The sequence below is a fragment of the Condylura cristata genome, unplaced genomic scaffold, assembly GCF_000260355.1.
Source record: "Condylura cristata isolate star-nosed mole 26May11 unplaced genomic scaffold, ConCri1.0 scaffold00014, whole genome shotgun sequence".
Lineage (NCBI taxonomy): Eukaryota > Metazoa > Chordata > Mammalia > Eulipotyphla > Talpidae > Condylura > Condylura cristata.
In genome coordinates, this window is record NW_004567115.1 from 27,522,176 (window position 1) to 27,537,278 (window position 15,103).

Consider the following 15,103-nt stretch of genomic DNA (forward strand, 5'->3'; position numbering starts at 1 on the left):
TAAGCTAGCTCCAGAGTTCTTATTTTGGTCTATGATTCACACAGTACATAAAAATAATACTTTCTTGTAAAATGCTATAAGGAAGGTGTGTGTGGGGGGGTAGTTAGATTTGCATTGCATCTAGTAGCTTATTGGCCAAAACCCCACCCCCATCAGGATGCTTCTGTCCCCCTTCTCAGTCTCTTTATGGTCCCCCACTGAAGGTTTCCAGAAGGCACAAGGATTCACTAGGTGTCTTTTGTGCTTGAAGAAGATGGGGAGTGTGCCCTGGCAGGGGTGTGGACGGGCATGCCTGCGGGTGTGGTGTGTAAATGCGGGGTGTAGGCTTCAGTAGTTGTAGGTTGCAAGAGAGTTTTAAATAACTTATTTAAAAAGGTGGAATTAAGGGATCTACAATCAGATTTATAAGGCATCATTAAATTAATTGGGCAGAGTATGGGGAAATAGGTTAAAAAAATTCGGGGTAATAAGTGTTGCAAGGCGTCATGTATGGAAGATGATGAGAAAGCAGCTGAAACTGTGGCGTTGAGATCAGCCTGGGTGTTACCAGCATAGAAACCAAGGCACGCGCCACGAGGCTTTAGTTCCTGCAAGGTTATGAGGCTCATTACTAGTAGGAATTACTCCTGTCTCTGGGTTTTTTACAAACAGATGCCCATCTTTTGAGGTGGGCTTGAGCATATGCCTATCTGTATTTTCATCTCTGTAGGTTTAGTTTTTAAAAGTTAATGATTCTTATCCTGTAGCTGAGGAAGAAAATAGCAGAAGCAATCCCTGCCCACGTGCATTTTTATCTGTGCGGTAAGCTGTCAGCAGCCTTTGCGCGCGCTGCTGTGTGAGGGCCTGCTTGCTGAGGGCCTGCTTGCTGACACTGAATGACCATCAGCCCCAGCAGGCCTGTTTCAGCTGTGCAGATGGCACTGACCTTCTTCAGAGCCTGAGACCTGGTGGTTTTTCCAACTGGTCAGTGTTTAAGGGTGGGGAAGAACCCATTTCCTTAGCATGGGCTAAATGCCTGAGAGAATGAACAGATTTTGAAGGGAACCACTTAACATTTTCAAAGAACACCTTAGAGCTTCCTTAGAAATAAATCTTTTCTCTTCCATGACTGTCCTGGCAGGGACTCTGAATTGTGTTCCCTTGTGAGCACAGCAAAAGTTTCCTCAGCTGCCCAGCCTTTGAGGACCTTGAGCGATATACCCCGCTACCCAAGGAACAGTGAAGCATCAGGAGAGAGCTTAGTCCTTGTACCTCTGTGCCCAGGTCCTTAAATCATCCATGCTTTGCTGCCAGGTGATGGCATAGTTTGACTCTCTAGGCAGGCCGAGGGGACAGCTGTGAGAAATGAGAGTAGCTTGAAAATTCGCAGCACCACACTTTTCTTTGGCATCTGAAGGAGATCCAAACTTTCAACAGGGTCTGAGAAGCAACAGAACCAGGACTCTAGGAAAAGCACCTTTAAGGCAGAACATGGAGAACTTGGCAATGAAGTGAAGATGTGTGGTTCCCACAAAGGAAGAAAACAGAAGGGTTTGTGAGAGGCCTCTGAACTTGTAGTTGACCACAGGCAGGTGGGAGGTGCATTGTAGCTGAAGTGGGGGTTGAGGGGAAGAAAGATGTGAGCCAGGTAGCATGGCAAACAAAGGGAAAAGATGAGGGAGCTTATCTGGCCAGCTGTGGAATGTTTTCCTTACTATAGTGAAAGCAGCCACCAAACCAGTGATAAGGAGAAGGCAACAAAGTGAAGGGTCCGGGATGGTTGGCTCATTCGATTGGAAAATTCTGTCCAGTCAGGGGGGGCTTGTCCTGAGAGCTGAGCTAGGAGGCTGCGTCTCTTCAGCCTGACAAGTGACAGTGTGGAGTTTCAGGAACAGAGGCATAGAGTGAGAATAGTGTGGGGAGGTCATGAGTAGACTTCCTTCAGCTTCTCTTACTTCTTAACATGCCCTGCTACTGCAGCCTGACAGGAGAGTAATGATGGACTTTATCTTTATGGAGGGCGTGCCGTGTGCCACTGAGGTTTTCATCTCATCACAGGGATCAGCACATTTATTCCCCATGGCAGCCTGTGGGGAAGATGAGACACAGGAAAATTATGCAATTTTCCAGAGTAAACCTTGAGGATGAGGATTTGAATCCAAGCAATCTGGCTCTTAAACCTGAGTCATGCTGCATCTCAAAGCATGCTGAAAGGGTGGTATGAATTTAACAAACATGTGTGCCTGCCACTGTGCTAAATACCTTGTTCTGTCTGCCTTAATGCTTCCAGAAGCTTTCGAAGGGCCACACATAACCATTGTAATGCTGAGCCTCTCCCAGGTACCGCAGACATATCACTATGGTCAACTCATCTGGAACGGCTCGATTTTCTTAAACTGCCGGTACATTGACACCCAACAGTAGTCTTAGATGTACAGTACAGTGCTGTGCACTCTAGATTTTAGGGACTGATTGCCACTGTAAGTCTCGTGAACATTTCTCTCATGCACACGTATTTTTCTTGTAACGAGAACTTTTAAAATCTGGTCTCTAAGCAATATTTAGATGTGCGGTACAGTATTATTAACTTCAGTCGCGATACTGTTTATTCCATCCCTGTGACTCACTTTTTATAACAAGTGTGTGCTTCTTGACCCCCTTCTTCCACTACACCACCTCCCCCAATTTGGCAACCACCAGACTGTCCTCTGCTCAGTCCGAAATGGCTATAATTTGCAGAGATCATTTTAACACACTTTAAAAAACAAAGGTAATAATGATAATATTTAATTAGCATGCAGAAAATGTGGATCAGAAAAAAGACATACCTCCATTTCACATAGTCTCATCTTGACATATTTCCTTATTTAGTCTTTTTAAAATAATTGTACCGATAGTATAAATCTGTTTTGTATCCAATATAACTAACTTTCCCTCATACTTTCATGAAATCTTTATAACTATGATTTTTAAATTGATGGCATTTTGATTTCTTTTGGGATTTTTAAATCGGGAGCCCTTTGAGTTTTCTTGTAATTAGTTGATGTAGAGGTTTGATATTAACTTAATTTTTGTAAAGGGGCATTTTGTCCTAGGTCTCAGCCAGAAAAGAGCACTCAGCAGTCAAGGTTAACTTAAAACTGATCTTCCCTTCCATTTCTGTTAACAGGGATCTACCGAACAGAAAAGGATAAAGGCACTCTGTATGAGCTCACGTTCAGAGGGGACCACAAGCACGAATTCAGACGACTTGTCTTGTTTCGGCCCTTTGGCCCTATTGTGAAAGTGAAAAAGGAAAAACTCAGCATGGCCAACACGCTTATCAATGTTATCGTCCCCCTGGCAAAGAGGGTGGACAAGTTCCGGCAGTTCATGCAGAACTTCAGGTTTGTTCGTTTGCACATGTTTATCTTCCTCAATGTGGTGTGTGTTAAATGCTGATATCATTTCCCGTCATCTCCTTCATTCCCCCTGCCAAATACAAAGGCCCCTTTCTCTTCTCGTTCAACTTTGTTTTTTTTTTCATATAATGTTTATCATTTGTATTTGTTTTTCCCTAAAGAAATTGCGAAACTGCCAGATAAGCATATTTACTTCCAGAAGTAAAAGTTAGATGGGACTGGGTTTTCATCAGCCTCTACAGAGATGGCCCTGGGCCTGCAGTGTGCAGTTCTGACTTGGGCTCAGGTTTGGGGAAGGCAGGGCCTGTGCCAGCCCATCAATGGGGACCTCACAAAGCCACCAGGGGGCGCAGTGGAGCAGTGTCCCTGTGGCCTGGGAGTTGTGCTGGAGACTTAACAGAAGGTGCTCTGGGTTGTCTTCTCCAGCCCTATTTTCAGCTGCAACCAGAATGCACCGATTGAGAATCTAGTTTGGATGTTAACTGACATCCCCTCAGGGATTAATTCAGGATTATGCCAACAAGTTTCCAAACACTCGTTTGTGTTGCTGCCCAAGAAGACTAAGTGGGTTTATTTTCAGGTGCATTAATGTTCTTGCACACGTGTCTTTAAGCTCCTTATTGTGCACTGTGGCACCTTCTGCGCTCTCGTTGCTGGCGTACACAAACTGGTTGAAGTTAATCAGCTAATTAATTTACTTAACTAGCTTGCTTTAAAAATAGAAAGGCCTAAGTGTCTACTTAGAAATCTGGGAGCACTAACAACTTATGTTCACATTATTAAAAGTCAGTATTGCTCAGTGGAGGGGCGTGGTTGATAACATCTCAAGATTCTAGGAAACCAACTTTTTCATAATAGTTGAGGAGTAGCTCTTTTATAAGTAAATTTAAAAAAATTTAAGATTTATTTATTTAGGCATACAGAAAAGGAATACAGCCAGAGGTGCAGGGGCGGTGAGAGGATTCACCAGAGACAGAGTGGGGAGCAGAACAGGCAGATTGACAAAGTACACTGCTCAGGGGAGCAGCGGGGAAGACAGAGAGGTCTACTGTGCCGTGCCACGTGGGTCAGCTCTGGGGTGGGGATTGAACTCGCAGAAGTGGCCACAGCTTGGCTTAGCTTTGCAGTGCAGCACTCCCAACCCGCTGCGCCACCAGGAAGGGCCCGGTAAGTAAATTTTAATGTCAAAATCCAGTGGTTTTAGAGGAGAACTCTGAGATCATTTGGTCAAATTCTGCTTTAGTTCAGAAGCCCTATAGCGTCCCCAGTGTGTGTGTGTGTGCGTGTGTGTGTGTTTGTGTGTGAGAGCTGGGTGACTCCTCCTTCATGAGGAAGGTTGTGTTAGCGTTGACCAGCCCTAGAGAGAAAGCTGCTATCATCTACCTGATTCTGCCTCCCTGTAATTTCTACTCATTTAGTTCCAGCCTCTGAAGAAATAACTGGCCAAATCCATTTCCTCTTAAACATCATAGCCTTCCAAATCGTTGAATAAGGCTTTCACAAGTCTCTTTGTCTTTCCCAGGCTAACCTACAGGAATCCTGCTGCTAATGTACAGGAGGGTGGGCTGACCCTTTGTTTCCAGTTGGTGGGATGTCTCTGTATGGACTGTGGGGTGTCTCTGTATGTAGCACTTGGTCTGTGGCGTCTCCCGCCTCCAGTACTGAAGTGTCTCCATAGCTTTGGCTTCTTCCTTTGATGTCTCTTTCTTCCCCTCGCCTCCCCTTGCTTCCCCACCCTGGCTGAGTGCTGCTGACTGTGTAAGCTTTATGTTCTGAGTATGACCCATCCTGTGGTTGGCACAAAGCATTAAGCCAAATCATTTCTCCCGGCAGTTTGTATGCCCGTTTCTAGGACTAGCTTATAGCAGGTTCCTCCTGCGGGGATGCTGCCTGGAGCTTGCCAGAGTCGGGCCCCCAGTTACCCCAACATTAAGGATCACTGCTGAATACTGGGCGGGGTGTTGTGTGAGTGGCACCCCAGTATCATACCAGCGAGCAGGCAAGCCCTCTATGTAGGACTTAGGGGTTATGATCACGGTTCTCTTACAGTCAACAAGGATTCAAGAAATTAACAGTAGGAATAAAACTAGAAGGGAAATATTGTTGAAAAAGTAGAACTATTCAATTTCACATCTCCAAAATCGAGATGACGTAATAAAAGTAATTCTACTAACTTTTTAAAAACATAAATTTGAGGCCCCGTTCTCTTGATTCACACTATTTGGTTGCCCATCCCTGCGTGAAGCCTGAAGAGGACAAGTGGGAAGATTTGATGCTTGGCTTGGCGCTCTGTGTCTGTGTGTGTGTGCCTGGCACCGGACCAGACACAGGGAAGAAGACAAGCTCATGACGCAATACCTGCCGGCATGGAAAGTAGGTTCAGTGCAGACAGAGCTTGAAGCTCTAGCAAAAGTAGAGATGAAAGAGAGTGGGGCACAAGAAAGACTTCCAGGACAGAGGACAGTGAGCAGAGAAGAAGGCGGAGTGGGACGTTTGCTCTGTGATCCAGGGGTTTCTGCATATGTAGAGGTTTTCTGGGAAAAAAACAGAACAAGAAAACTCAAACTGAGGCCATGTTAGAGCTTAGTAAAGGTGGCCTTTCAAATCGGGCACAGAGAATGGAGTTTTCAGTACCTGGCTTCAGGAAAACTAACCAACCATAGCAGAAAAAAAAAAAATTCTACTGCACACCAAAACCCAAAATAAACTAAACTCTAGTTGACTAAACATTTAAATGCACTTAACATGACCATAAAATTACTTGGAGAAAATGTAAGAGGCTATTTATTAAATATTTCATGCTGCCTTTATGAAGTCCTTTTCACCCCAAGGTTGGAAACTATTAACTGGTTGGCACTGAAGATGACACTGTGAGTGATTTTTATTTCCTTCTTTTGAATTCTATGCTTTGTAAATTTTTATGTAGCTACCATATGTTTTATGTTCTGTTTAAAAATTCAGTGAAAGTGTTTTTTGGCTTTTATAATTTAAACATGATTTTTTAGTTTGTAAAAGTGATGCATGATTATTGTAAGATGGTTAGACAATAAAGAACAAACAGGAATAAACTATTTAAAAACTCACTCTTGATCCTACTTCCATAAATCAACCACTTTTAGCATTAACTGAATGCTGGACTGGGCAACATTCCTTCCACAGATAGAGGGATAAACGGAACACGTCATGAGATGTAATACAAATTCTGTTCTTAATTAAAGAATTACCTTATGTTGTAGAAGAAAATCTAAGTATATTTGATAATCTGAAGAAATAGCTGATATTTAAGCAAATATTTCTCAATGTGTAATACTAATGCCTAAGAGATCCCAGCAATTTGGTAAAACAGTATTTTACTCCCCATTTTAATTTTAGTCCAGATTGACTAAAAAATTACACTAAGAAGATGAACTCATCACAGTTATACTTGTACTGTCTCCTTTGTCTCCTCTCTTTGGCTAGGTGTTATTTCCATCCTGTCAGGTCTGTAACTTTCACATTCTATTTTGTACCCATGGTCCTATTTTTAAATGCATTTGGTGGATTCAGCAGCCAGCCCCTTCCAGTAGTTTCTCTCTTCCTGAGTTCTTGGTTAGATTTCGTGAGCAAGAAGTTTTTCAGGAAGGGTCATGAGTGCTCAAACATAGAATGTCTAATTACATTCTTTATAATTTAAGGGTAACTTACCTGAATTTAAAATTCTTGACACACTCTTTCCTTAGGACTTTTTTGACTTTCTTCTGGCCTTTAATAATGTCAGGGAGAAGTTTTAGGACAGACTTGGTTTTGTCTCTCCTGAAAATTATTCTCTTGGGCCTGAATGCCTAAGGATTTCCTTCTTTAGTGTTGAATCAAAATAACTTAATCAGGATATGTCTCACTTCAGTGTGTATTGTCCTCTATCAGATTTTCCTGTAATCAGTTTCCTTTTTGGTTTGGTAGATTCTTCCATTTCAGGGAGATGTGTGTATGTGTGCTTTCTTTTTTAAGTACTTCTTTTGAATTCTCTGTTTCATAGACAGTTGTATATTTTACAGTTCACCTCAATTTCTCTATTTTGTGATGCCTTATCTTTATAGGTTGTCATGTAAGCTTTGCCTTCTTGTAATTTGATTTCAGATGTATTTATTCTTTAACTTACCATTTCTAATTTATTGGATTGCACAGAATATGCCTGTTAATATTACCTGTGATTTTTTACTCCTTCCTCTTTGAACTTGCTTTTATTAAATTCACATTTTTTTAAGACAGTGTGAACCATTTGTAATATTTTTTCCTTCTGTTTGAGTTATATTTTCATTTAGGTGGGGTTTTCATTTGCTTTTTGAGTTTTTTCCCTGAATTTCCTCTCTTCCTTTAATTTGTTACCATTCTTGAAATGTGGGTGCTCAGGTGTCTTTTCATCTATCTTCTGTGGGATATCCAGAGGGTCATCTCCACTTTCTGGTTGCCCTGATGGAATGGAAGTGGGCTCTCCTTAGTTACCTCTCTGTCTTGACTGAGAACTATTTGTGTCCCACTGCTAGCTATATTGTGAGGCCAAGATGTCCCACTGCTAGCTATATTGTGAGGCCAAGATGTCCTTTCATGTAATTTGCATTCTGAAAGAACAGGTAGAGGAGAGAGACAGTGCAGCTGAGACTTTGTGCAGACTTTGATGGAGGCCCCTGGTCCTTGTGGATCTTTTGACTGTAGGTGAACCAGGAGTTGTACCAGGTTCACTATCTACCTATGATGGACCATTTTCCTGGGGGGCGGGTATATTTGGATTTCAAGTGGCTCCTCAGGTAAGGGCTGTAGCTGGGGCATCAGAGAGAATCAGCCTGTGTGTTCATTTCTCTCATAGCCTCACTGTTGTCTTGAGCATCTCTTTCCATGTTCTTCTGTCACCAAAAAATACCAAAAAAATAAGGTTGGTTGGTGGGAAGAGGAAGATGCACAACTGTGTCTCTCATCCCTTCTCTTTCAGCCTTTCTAAAGGATTTTGACTCAATATGATCATCTTTTATCTTTGGTTTTCCAAATTATTTTTTTTAAGATTTATTTATGCTTACAGAATGGGGGTACAGGCCAGAGGTGTGGTGGGTGAGAGGATTCACCAGAGACAGAGTGGGGAGCAGAACAAACAGATCTACTGAAATACACTGCTGAGGGGAGCAGTGGGTGGGTCAGGAGAGGTCTGCCATACCATGTGGGTCAACTCCTGGGAGGGTGGGGGCCATCGAACTCATGCTGTGGTGGCTTCAGAGAGCTTCATAATACGATGCTTTAACCCGTTGTGCCACCCGAGAGAGCCCCCAAATTCATATTTTTTGCAGTGATTTTGGATCTCATTGTCCTGCTTCACTTTCCACATGGTGCTGAGAGATCAGCTGTGTCTTCTGGATCTTCCTGAGCTAATATCCTGGAGTATCAGTGGTGATCCTGCTGATCCAGACCAGCTGGGTCTCCCAGCTCCTTCTCCAACCCAAGTTCCTCCAGCTTTTCTTCCAGAGGCACTTGCTAGAACTATGTTCTAGCATTAGAAAGCTGATCTCGATTTCTTTCCTCTTTGTGAAGTTTAGGCAAAAGGTTATGTCCCTTTCACTGTTTTTTGTTTGTTTGTTTGTTGGTGCCAAGATTTTTGCCATTTTTCACCATTTTGATACATGGTTTGATATGACCAGTATTCAGATCAGATTAATTTATATGAAACATTATACTTCCGGTGCATCTCCTTTAAAATGCAAACCTCTGACACCATTTGGATGTGGAATCTTTCACAAGTTGCTTCATATTCCTGCACTTCAGAATCTTCTATAAAATCAAAGCGGTGGACATCAGTCTCCTTACAGCTGTGGCTGGTTATTACAGGTCATTTCAGGGTTGTTTTATTATTTTTGCCCTTCACTTCAGCATGAATATGCTGAATGAATTACTCCCTAGAAAAGACCTAAATGCTATGACATACAACAAGTATGTCTTCTTGGATAGAATAAATAAGTGTAGAACCTGAAGTCCCCAGAAAAAGCAAGACTGGTTCCAAGACACAATGTGGCAGAGTCTGCAGAAACTGGCTAACGTAGGACACGGCCAGGGACAGGGTGCAGTATCCAAGGAGCCAAAGACCAAGTTTTCATGTTCCACAACTGTGGTGGAGATGGGCTATGGCAACAAAATTAATTCCTTGTTACATGGCAGACATGGATTCATATTTACTATCATTATATTTCATTCTTGTTCCTACTAAAATTATCTCAACTAATCCTAAAAGTTGCTTGCATTTACACAAAAATTCAAATTTAATAAAATAGTTTTAAGGACGCTCAGTGGACAAGGACTCAGCAACAGTGTGGAAAGGGGGCAGGTGCCATCCCTGGAAGTTGGAACTAAGGAAACAATTCCACCCCATGGACATAGCCAGCTCGGAACTTCTTGGGAGACCAGATGTCTTCTTGGGGGACATTACTAGTTTTCTTCAGCTGTCAGTCTAAATGAAAAGAAGTTTACTATGTGATGGGTGAGACCAACTGTCTTCTAGTGCTGGATCTTAAGCGCCATTTTCTAAGAGGCAGCAAACATTCAGTGAGTGGTATTTCTAGGATTTACAAGACACTCATTGTAGTGTGGGTAGAAGAGCCCCACTGCTCTCTGGGAAGGAGGAAGGACCCTTCAGCACTGGCGCCAGGCTGTAGGAGGCCTGTGCATGCTGTGACTTGGTTGTTTATGGCGATGACGGGACTTCTTATTCAGGCTGCCTCTCCTCTTGCTGTCCTTGTTCTGCCCCATGGGGGAACCTGACACAAGCTGTTTCCTCTCCTATAAGTGGCCCATGTGCCTACCTTGGTTTCCCCAGGTCTCTGTCATTTGGATTCCTTCACCTGTGGCCAGCAGTAGAAAGAGGGCACTCAGGGACCCTGCCTGGTGGTGCACCGGGTTAAAGCTCAGCACTAGGAAGCTACTGCAGCCACTGCAGCATGATCCCCAGCCCTGGAGCTGACCCACATGGTGCAGAGACCTCTCCTGGCCCACCTGACCTCTCCTGGCCCACCCGCTGTGCCCCTCAGTATGCACTTTGTCAGTCTGCCTGTTCTGCTCCCCACTATGTCTCTGGTGAGCCCTGTCCCTCCCTACACCTCTGGCTTATACCCCAGTTCTGTAAGCACAAATAAATAAATCTTAAAAAAAAGAGAAAGAGTGTATCAGGGGAACTTGTTCACATTAGTCCCTGTTGTTTCTGTTTCCCTTTGCCCAGTAGCGTATTGGCCTGTACTACCTCCATCCTCCTGATCTGCTTCCTCCTCCCCTTCTTCCTTCTCCTGTCTCCTTTCTTGTCCTCTTCCTTCATATCCTCTTACTTCTACTTCTGCACCTCCACCTCCTGCTCTCTCTCCCCTTTCTCAACTCTTTTTCCTTCTCTCTTCTTTTACCTCATTTTCTCTTCACATCCATTCTTGCATTTGCTTTTCAGCCACTGTGTTTCCCTTCCTTCCCGGTTTTAAGTCATCTATTATTTCATTGTGTCATTCATGACAACAGGAACAAGCTCAATAGCAAAGCTCTAGCTTGTCTTTGTATCTTTACCTCTGAGTCTCTCCCAGAAAAAAATGGATTTTTATGGAAATGTTTTTCATGATTTCTAAAAACCCTTTTCAGTTTTCACGAAGTCAGCTTTATTTTTATTTTGACTACCTCCAGAAAGACTGAGTCTTTTTTTTTTTTTTCATGTTGCCATGACTCTCCTCAGACATGGTGATTTTTGTTGCAAAATCCTCCATTTTTCCTTTTATTGACTCCTTTGTCATTCCTCTCAAAATGTTTATGATATTTCAGGGCAGTATCAGAGATATTTTTTACTTGAATCTTCTTAAGCAATTTAAAAAAATCCTATTTCTGCCTAGGACGTTTGAGATGTTGCTGGACATCTGTTGTTGTGTTTTGTTGTGTTTTTTTAAAATCAGTGCCTACAGAATCTCTGAGATAAAAATGAACCTTGAATGTATAGCTAAGCTTGTTTGGTATATGAAGCTATCGCTGCCACGCCAGCAAACCATCCCCGGCCAGGGAGCTGACCTGTGTGTAACCTACATTTGTAAGGCCACCAAATGTAGGCTTGTGTCAGAGAGTAATTCCTGGACTTCTCTGTGTTTCTGAAAAGGAAAACTAATGCCACTTCACAGTGTGCCCTCCACCTCTGCCGTGACCCACTACTTCTCTTTTGACCCTTTCTCTATTCATATACCAGAGGTGTACCCTGGGAAATTTTATGGTTAATACGCTTGAAAACAGAAAGCTGCAGTGTTCACCTCATTTGCACAGGCACCTTTGGAGGCCTACTAGAAGTTGTTTTTTTTAATCTCATTTGAGCCACGTGTTATGTAGAAAACGGTGAGTTGGTAAATGATCTCATTTGCTGCTTTGAAATGGACAGCCACGAAAATAGGACCCAAATGCTTGGTTGATAGCTAACATTTACTTTCAGTTCTTAGCACTGGTCAGACTATTCAAATAAAGGTATAGAGGAATTGTGTCTTGCTCCAGCTTGGGGATGAAGGAGGAGAAAGGACCCACAAAACCAGCAGAAGAATATTACTTTTTGCAGCCTCTGTTGCTCCTTCAGGTTAGCCCCTAGACTGTGTTTCCATCCCCTTTGCGGCTGAGCACTGTGTTTCCTTCCGCCATTGCAGAAAACAGATAACACTAACTCTGAGAATAGTTTCCTTGCTCTCTCCACCTGCAATACAAAGATTTCTGGTCTCCAGTCTCTAGGAATCCTCAGGGATGTGATTTGTCCAGATACCAGTTCTGCCTCTGCCGAGTGCTCAGACATCAGCTGCCGGCAGCACGTGGACCGCTCCAGCGCCAAAGTGGTTGGCATTCTCTGATGTCACAGGGACTGCCGCCCCACCACTGGCACCACCACCCTGGCAGCACTGACACATTACTTTCCCCAAAATCTGGTTTGCGTTCCAGCAGCTCCATCATTTTGTTTTCCATAAAGAAAGCCTCTTGGTGCTTCTTGCAGCTCCCACTCTCCTGAGAACTCACCCACAAGTCTCCAGAGCCAGCTGGCACGTGCATCATTGTTAGAGTCACGTTTCTCTTTGATAACTTGAGTGTTGCTCTGATTCTTCCTTGAGACAGAGGAACCAGGGGCAGTTTTGCAACTACTATCCTAGGCCTGGAGACACGCTCGTTACAACTGGGGGAAGCCCAGCAAGGTGCGTGCCAGCTCCTCCCACGCTAGGGCATTAGCTGGTCTAGAATGTCAGTGGTGCTGAGAAGCTGCGCCTTCAGGTGAATGCTCACCCTGAGAGAACAGTCAGTGCCTCTTCCAAACAGGTCTGGGTCAGACTCAGAAACCACCGTGCCCAGTCCTCACACATGGCTAGTTTGCATTTGCTGTCTTGTTGAGTCTTCTTCCACCCAGCTCTGCAAACCACTCAGCTTGATGGTGGAGTCCTGGACAGTAAGACCAGGTAGACCATGTTACAGTGACCTGGGGGAGGCAGACACCAGGTTGACCTTGGGAGTCCCGACTGGCCTGCCTAGCTGCCTTTATGCTGGGGCATGGACAACCGTCCATCTTCTCTGTCCATGTGCATGTGAACACACCAGTAACAGAACTCCCAGACATGCATGAGGCCCCAGGGGAGAGAGAACTGTCAACATGGAAGTAACTGGGAGCGGTGTTTTTGACTGAAACTATATCTTCATTGGCCTCAGTCCTTTGTGTTACAATATCCTGGGGGAGAAGCAACTGTTATATAGGTAAAAATGCCTGAAAAGACATGACCTTTATGATACAGAAACAGAAGGCTCAGATTCTTCCAGATGAAGGAGAATGGCCAAACAAGGATGTAGCACTGGTGCAAAGCAGCCGTGTGAAATGGAGCTTCCTCAGAGGTTCTAGGGAAGTTGGGATTCCCCAGGATTCATCCACAGGTTTCCCTACAACACTATGTAATTGCCATGGAGATGTGCCATGGAGACACCCAAGTTAACTTGAGGGAGCCAGGCAGCATATGTCCAGGTGTAAACAATCAGACCCAAACACATCTCCCCAGGTACACAGCCGCCCACATAGTGAGAATTGCTCCGAAAAAACAAAAATTTCAAGAGCTGTCAGAGCAGGCAACGGTATTTCTGCAGTATTCGGCTTCTGTTCCAACAGAGCATGTGTTAACTGTGTATAGTTTTAGTCATGCACACTAGATGGAGAACTTTTCAAGGGCCGACATTCCTTCTTCTTATTTAAAGATCCTCTCAGAGAGTATCCGGCACATGTTTGGCTGTTGCTTTTTGCAGAAGTGAAGAAAGGAATAAATAAATAAATGGAATGGAATCCTAGAGGTGGACATCGGAACAAATTCTGCTTTTCCCTCAGCTGGTGAATGAAGCAAAGTCCAGTGTATATTTATTCTATTCCTTGAAAACAAGAAGTGCTTTGAATAGATTTTAAAATGTCCGCAAAGATGCTGCGAGAAAAATGAGAAAGCTTTTTATGCATGCTCAGTGGGTGACCCTCTCCTGATTCTGGGATGGATTTTTTCCAACTGCACACACGGTTTTAAAGTACTGTGTCTGTGCTTTTATTCTACCCTGGCACAGGAAGTGAAAGCATTATGTGGCAAGTCTGCAAAAGGGATCTTTTATGTTCAGAGGCTTTGTTGTGGGTAGGTGATGATGATTCAGTTTCCAGGGATAGGGCCGGGAAAGGAAGCTCTTGGTTTCGAAGTGTGCTGTCATTCCCCAAGCCTGGATTCCAGGTCCCCTGTCTATTTCTAAGTGCTCTGTCATCAGTCTGGGTTCCTGAGACAATGCTTACATTTCTTACAAAAAAAAACCAAAATTCTCAGAACTAAGCCTGGAAGCGTGCCTCTAGCCCAGAATTCCCTCCTTCTTTCTACCTTTCTAAACCCAGCCCATCCTTCAGGACTCCACATTCCAGTCCACAGGACTTCCTCTGCTTTCTGAATTCTGTCTAGCTTTTATTGGTGCCACAAGGGATCTAAGCATTTTAAGTTCATTCTGTTTTTCAAGGAAGTGTTTTGAGAGAAAGAACTGTATCTTTTATTTCTTTGGACTTCTCCCCAGCAGCCCCTGCAAGGCAGTCACTCACTTTTATGCCATTATAAAAAGTATTGAATAAATTGGCCTTTGTAATCAGAGCTCAGGAATTTCTGGAAAGCTATGTTGTGGATTGTTTTTTGGAAGTCATGGAAAGTAACTCACATAGAGACAAAAAGACCAAATAGAGGGAATACACAATGTCATAATATACCCTACTAGTAGATGTTATCCATTAACTGGCTTCCAGTTATGTACATACATGTACACCTGTACATGCATGCAGACTCATGTATACAAGACACATATTCACACATGCACATATATATCCATATGTATGTATTTCTACACATGTAGACATCTACTCACACTTGCATGTATATGAGGCACACCCCAGGCAGAGGCTCTCACCAGATTAACAAGGGGTTTCTATGGAGAAGCAGGAATAGACCAGTCCAGAACCAGAGCTGACCCTAGACCAGTGGTGTCCAGTGCTGCAGCAGGCAGAGTCACAGAAAGAGATGGGGAAGCGATGACGGTACTTGTGTCTGCCAGAGCAGGGTGTGATGCAGTGGCTGTGTTCCTGGCCTGCCACTCCTGGGAGACCAGTCATGCATGACACTGGATGTGATGACATGAGGGTCCTCAATGGAAGAATGGCTTTTCACCCTGATTCT

The 15,103-nt window shown here is 43.7% G+C and overlaps 1 protein-coding gene across 4 annotated transcripts in view; it reads left to right on the forward strand.

The window, feature by feature from the left end:
* CSGALNACT1 (chondroitin sulfate N-acetylgalactosaminyltransferase 1) overlaps nucleotides 1-15,103 on the forward strand; it is a 158,225-nt gene that overhangs the window by 116,915 nt on the left and 26,207 nt on the right. For all 4 annotated transcript variants that reach the window (XM_012725017.1, XM_004682293.2, XM_012725016.1 and 1 more), the window contains exon 4: nucleotides 3,149-3,365. In XM_012725017.1, coding sequence (XP_012580471.1) covers nucleotides 3,149-3,365 — 217 coding nt within the window. The remainder of the gene's footprint in view (nucleotides 1-3,148; nucleotides 3,366-15,103) is intronic.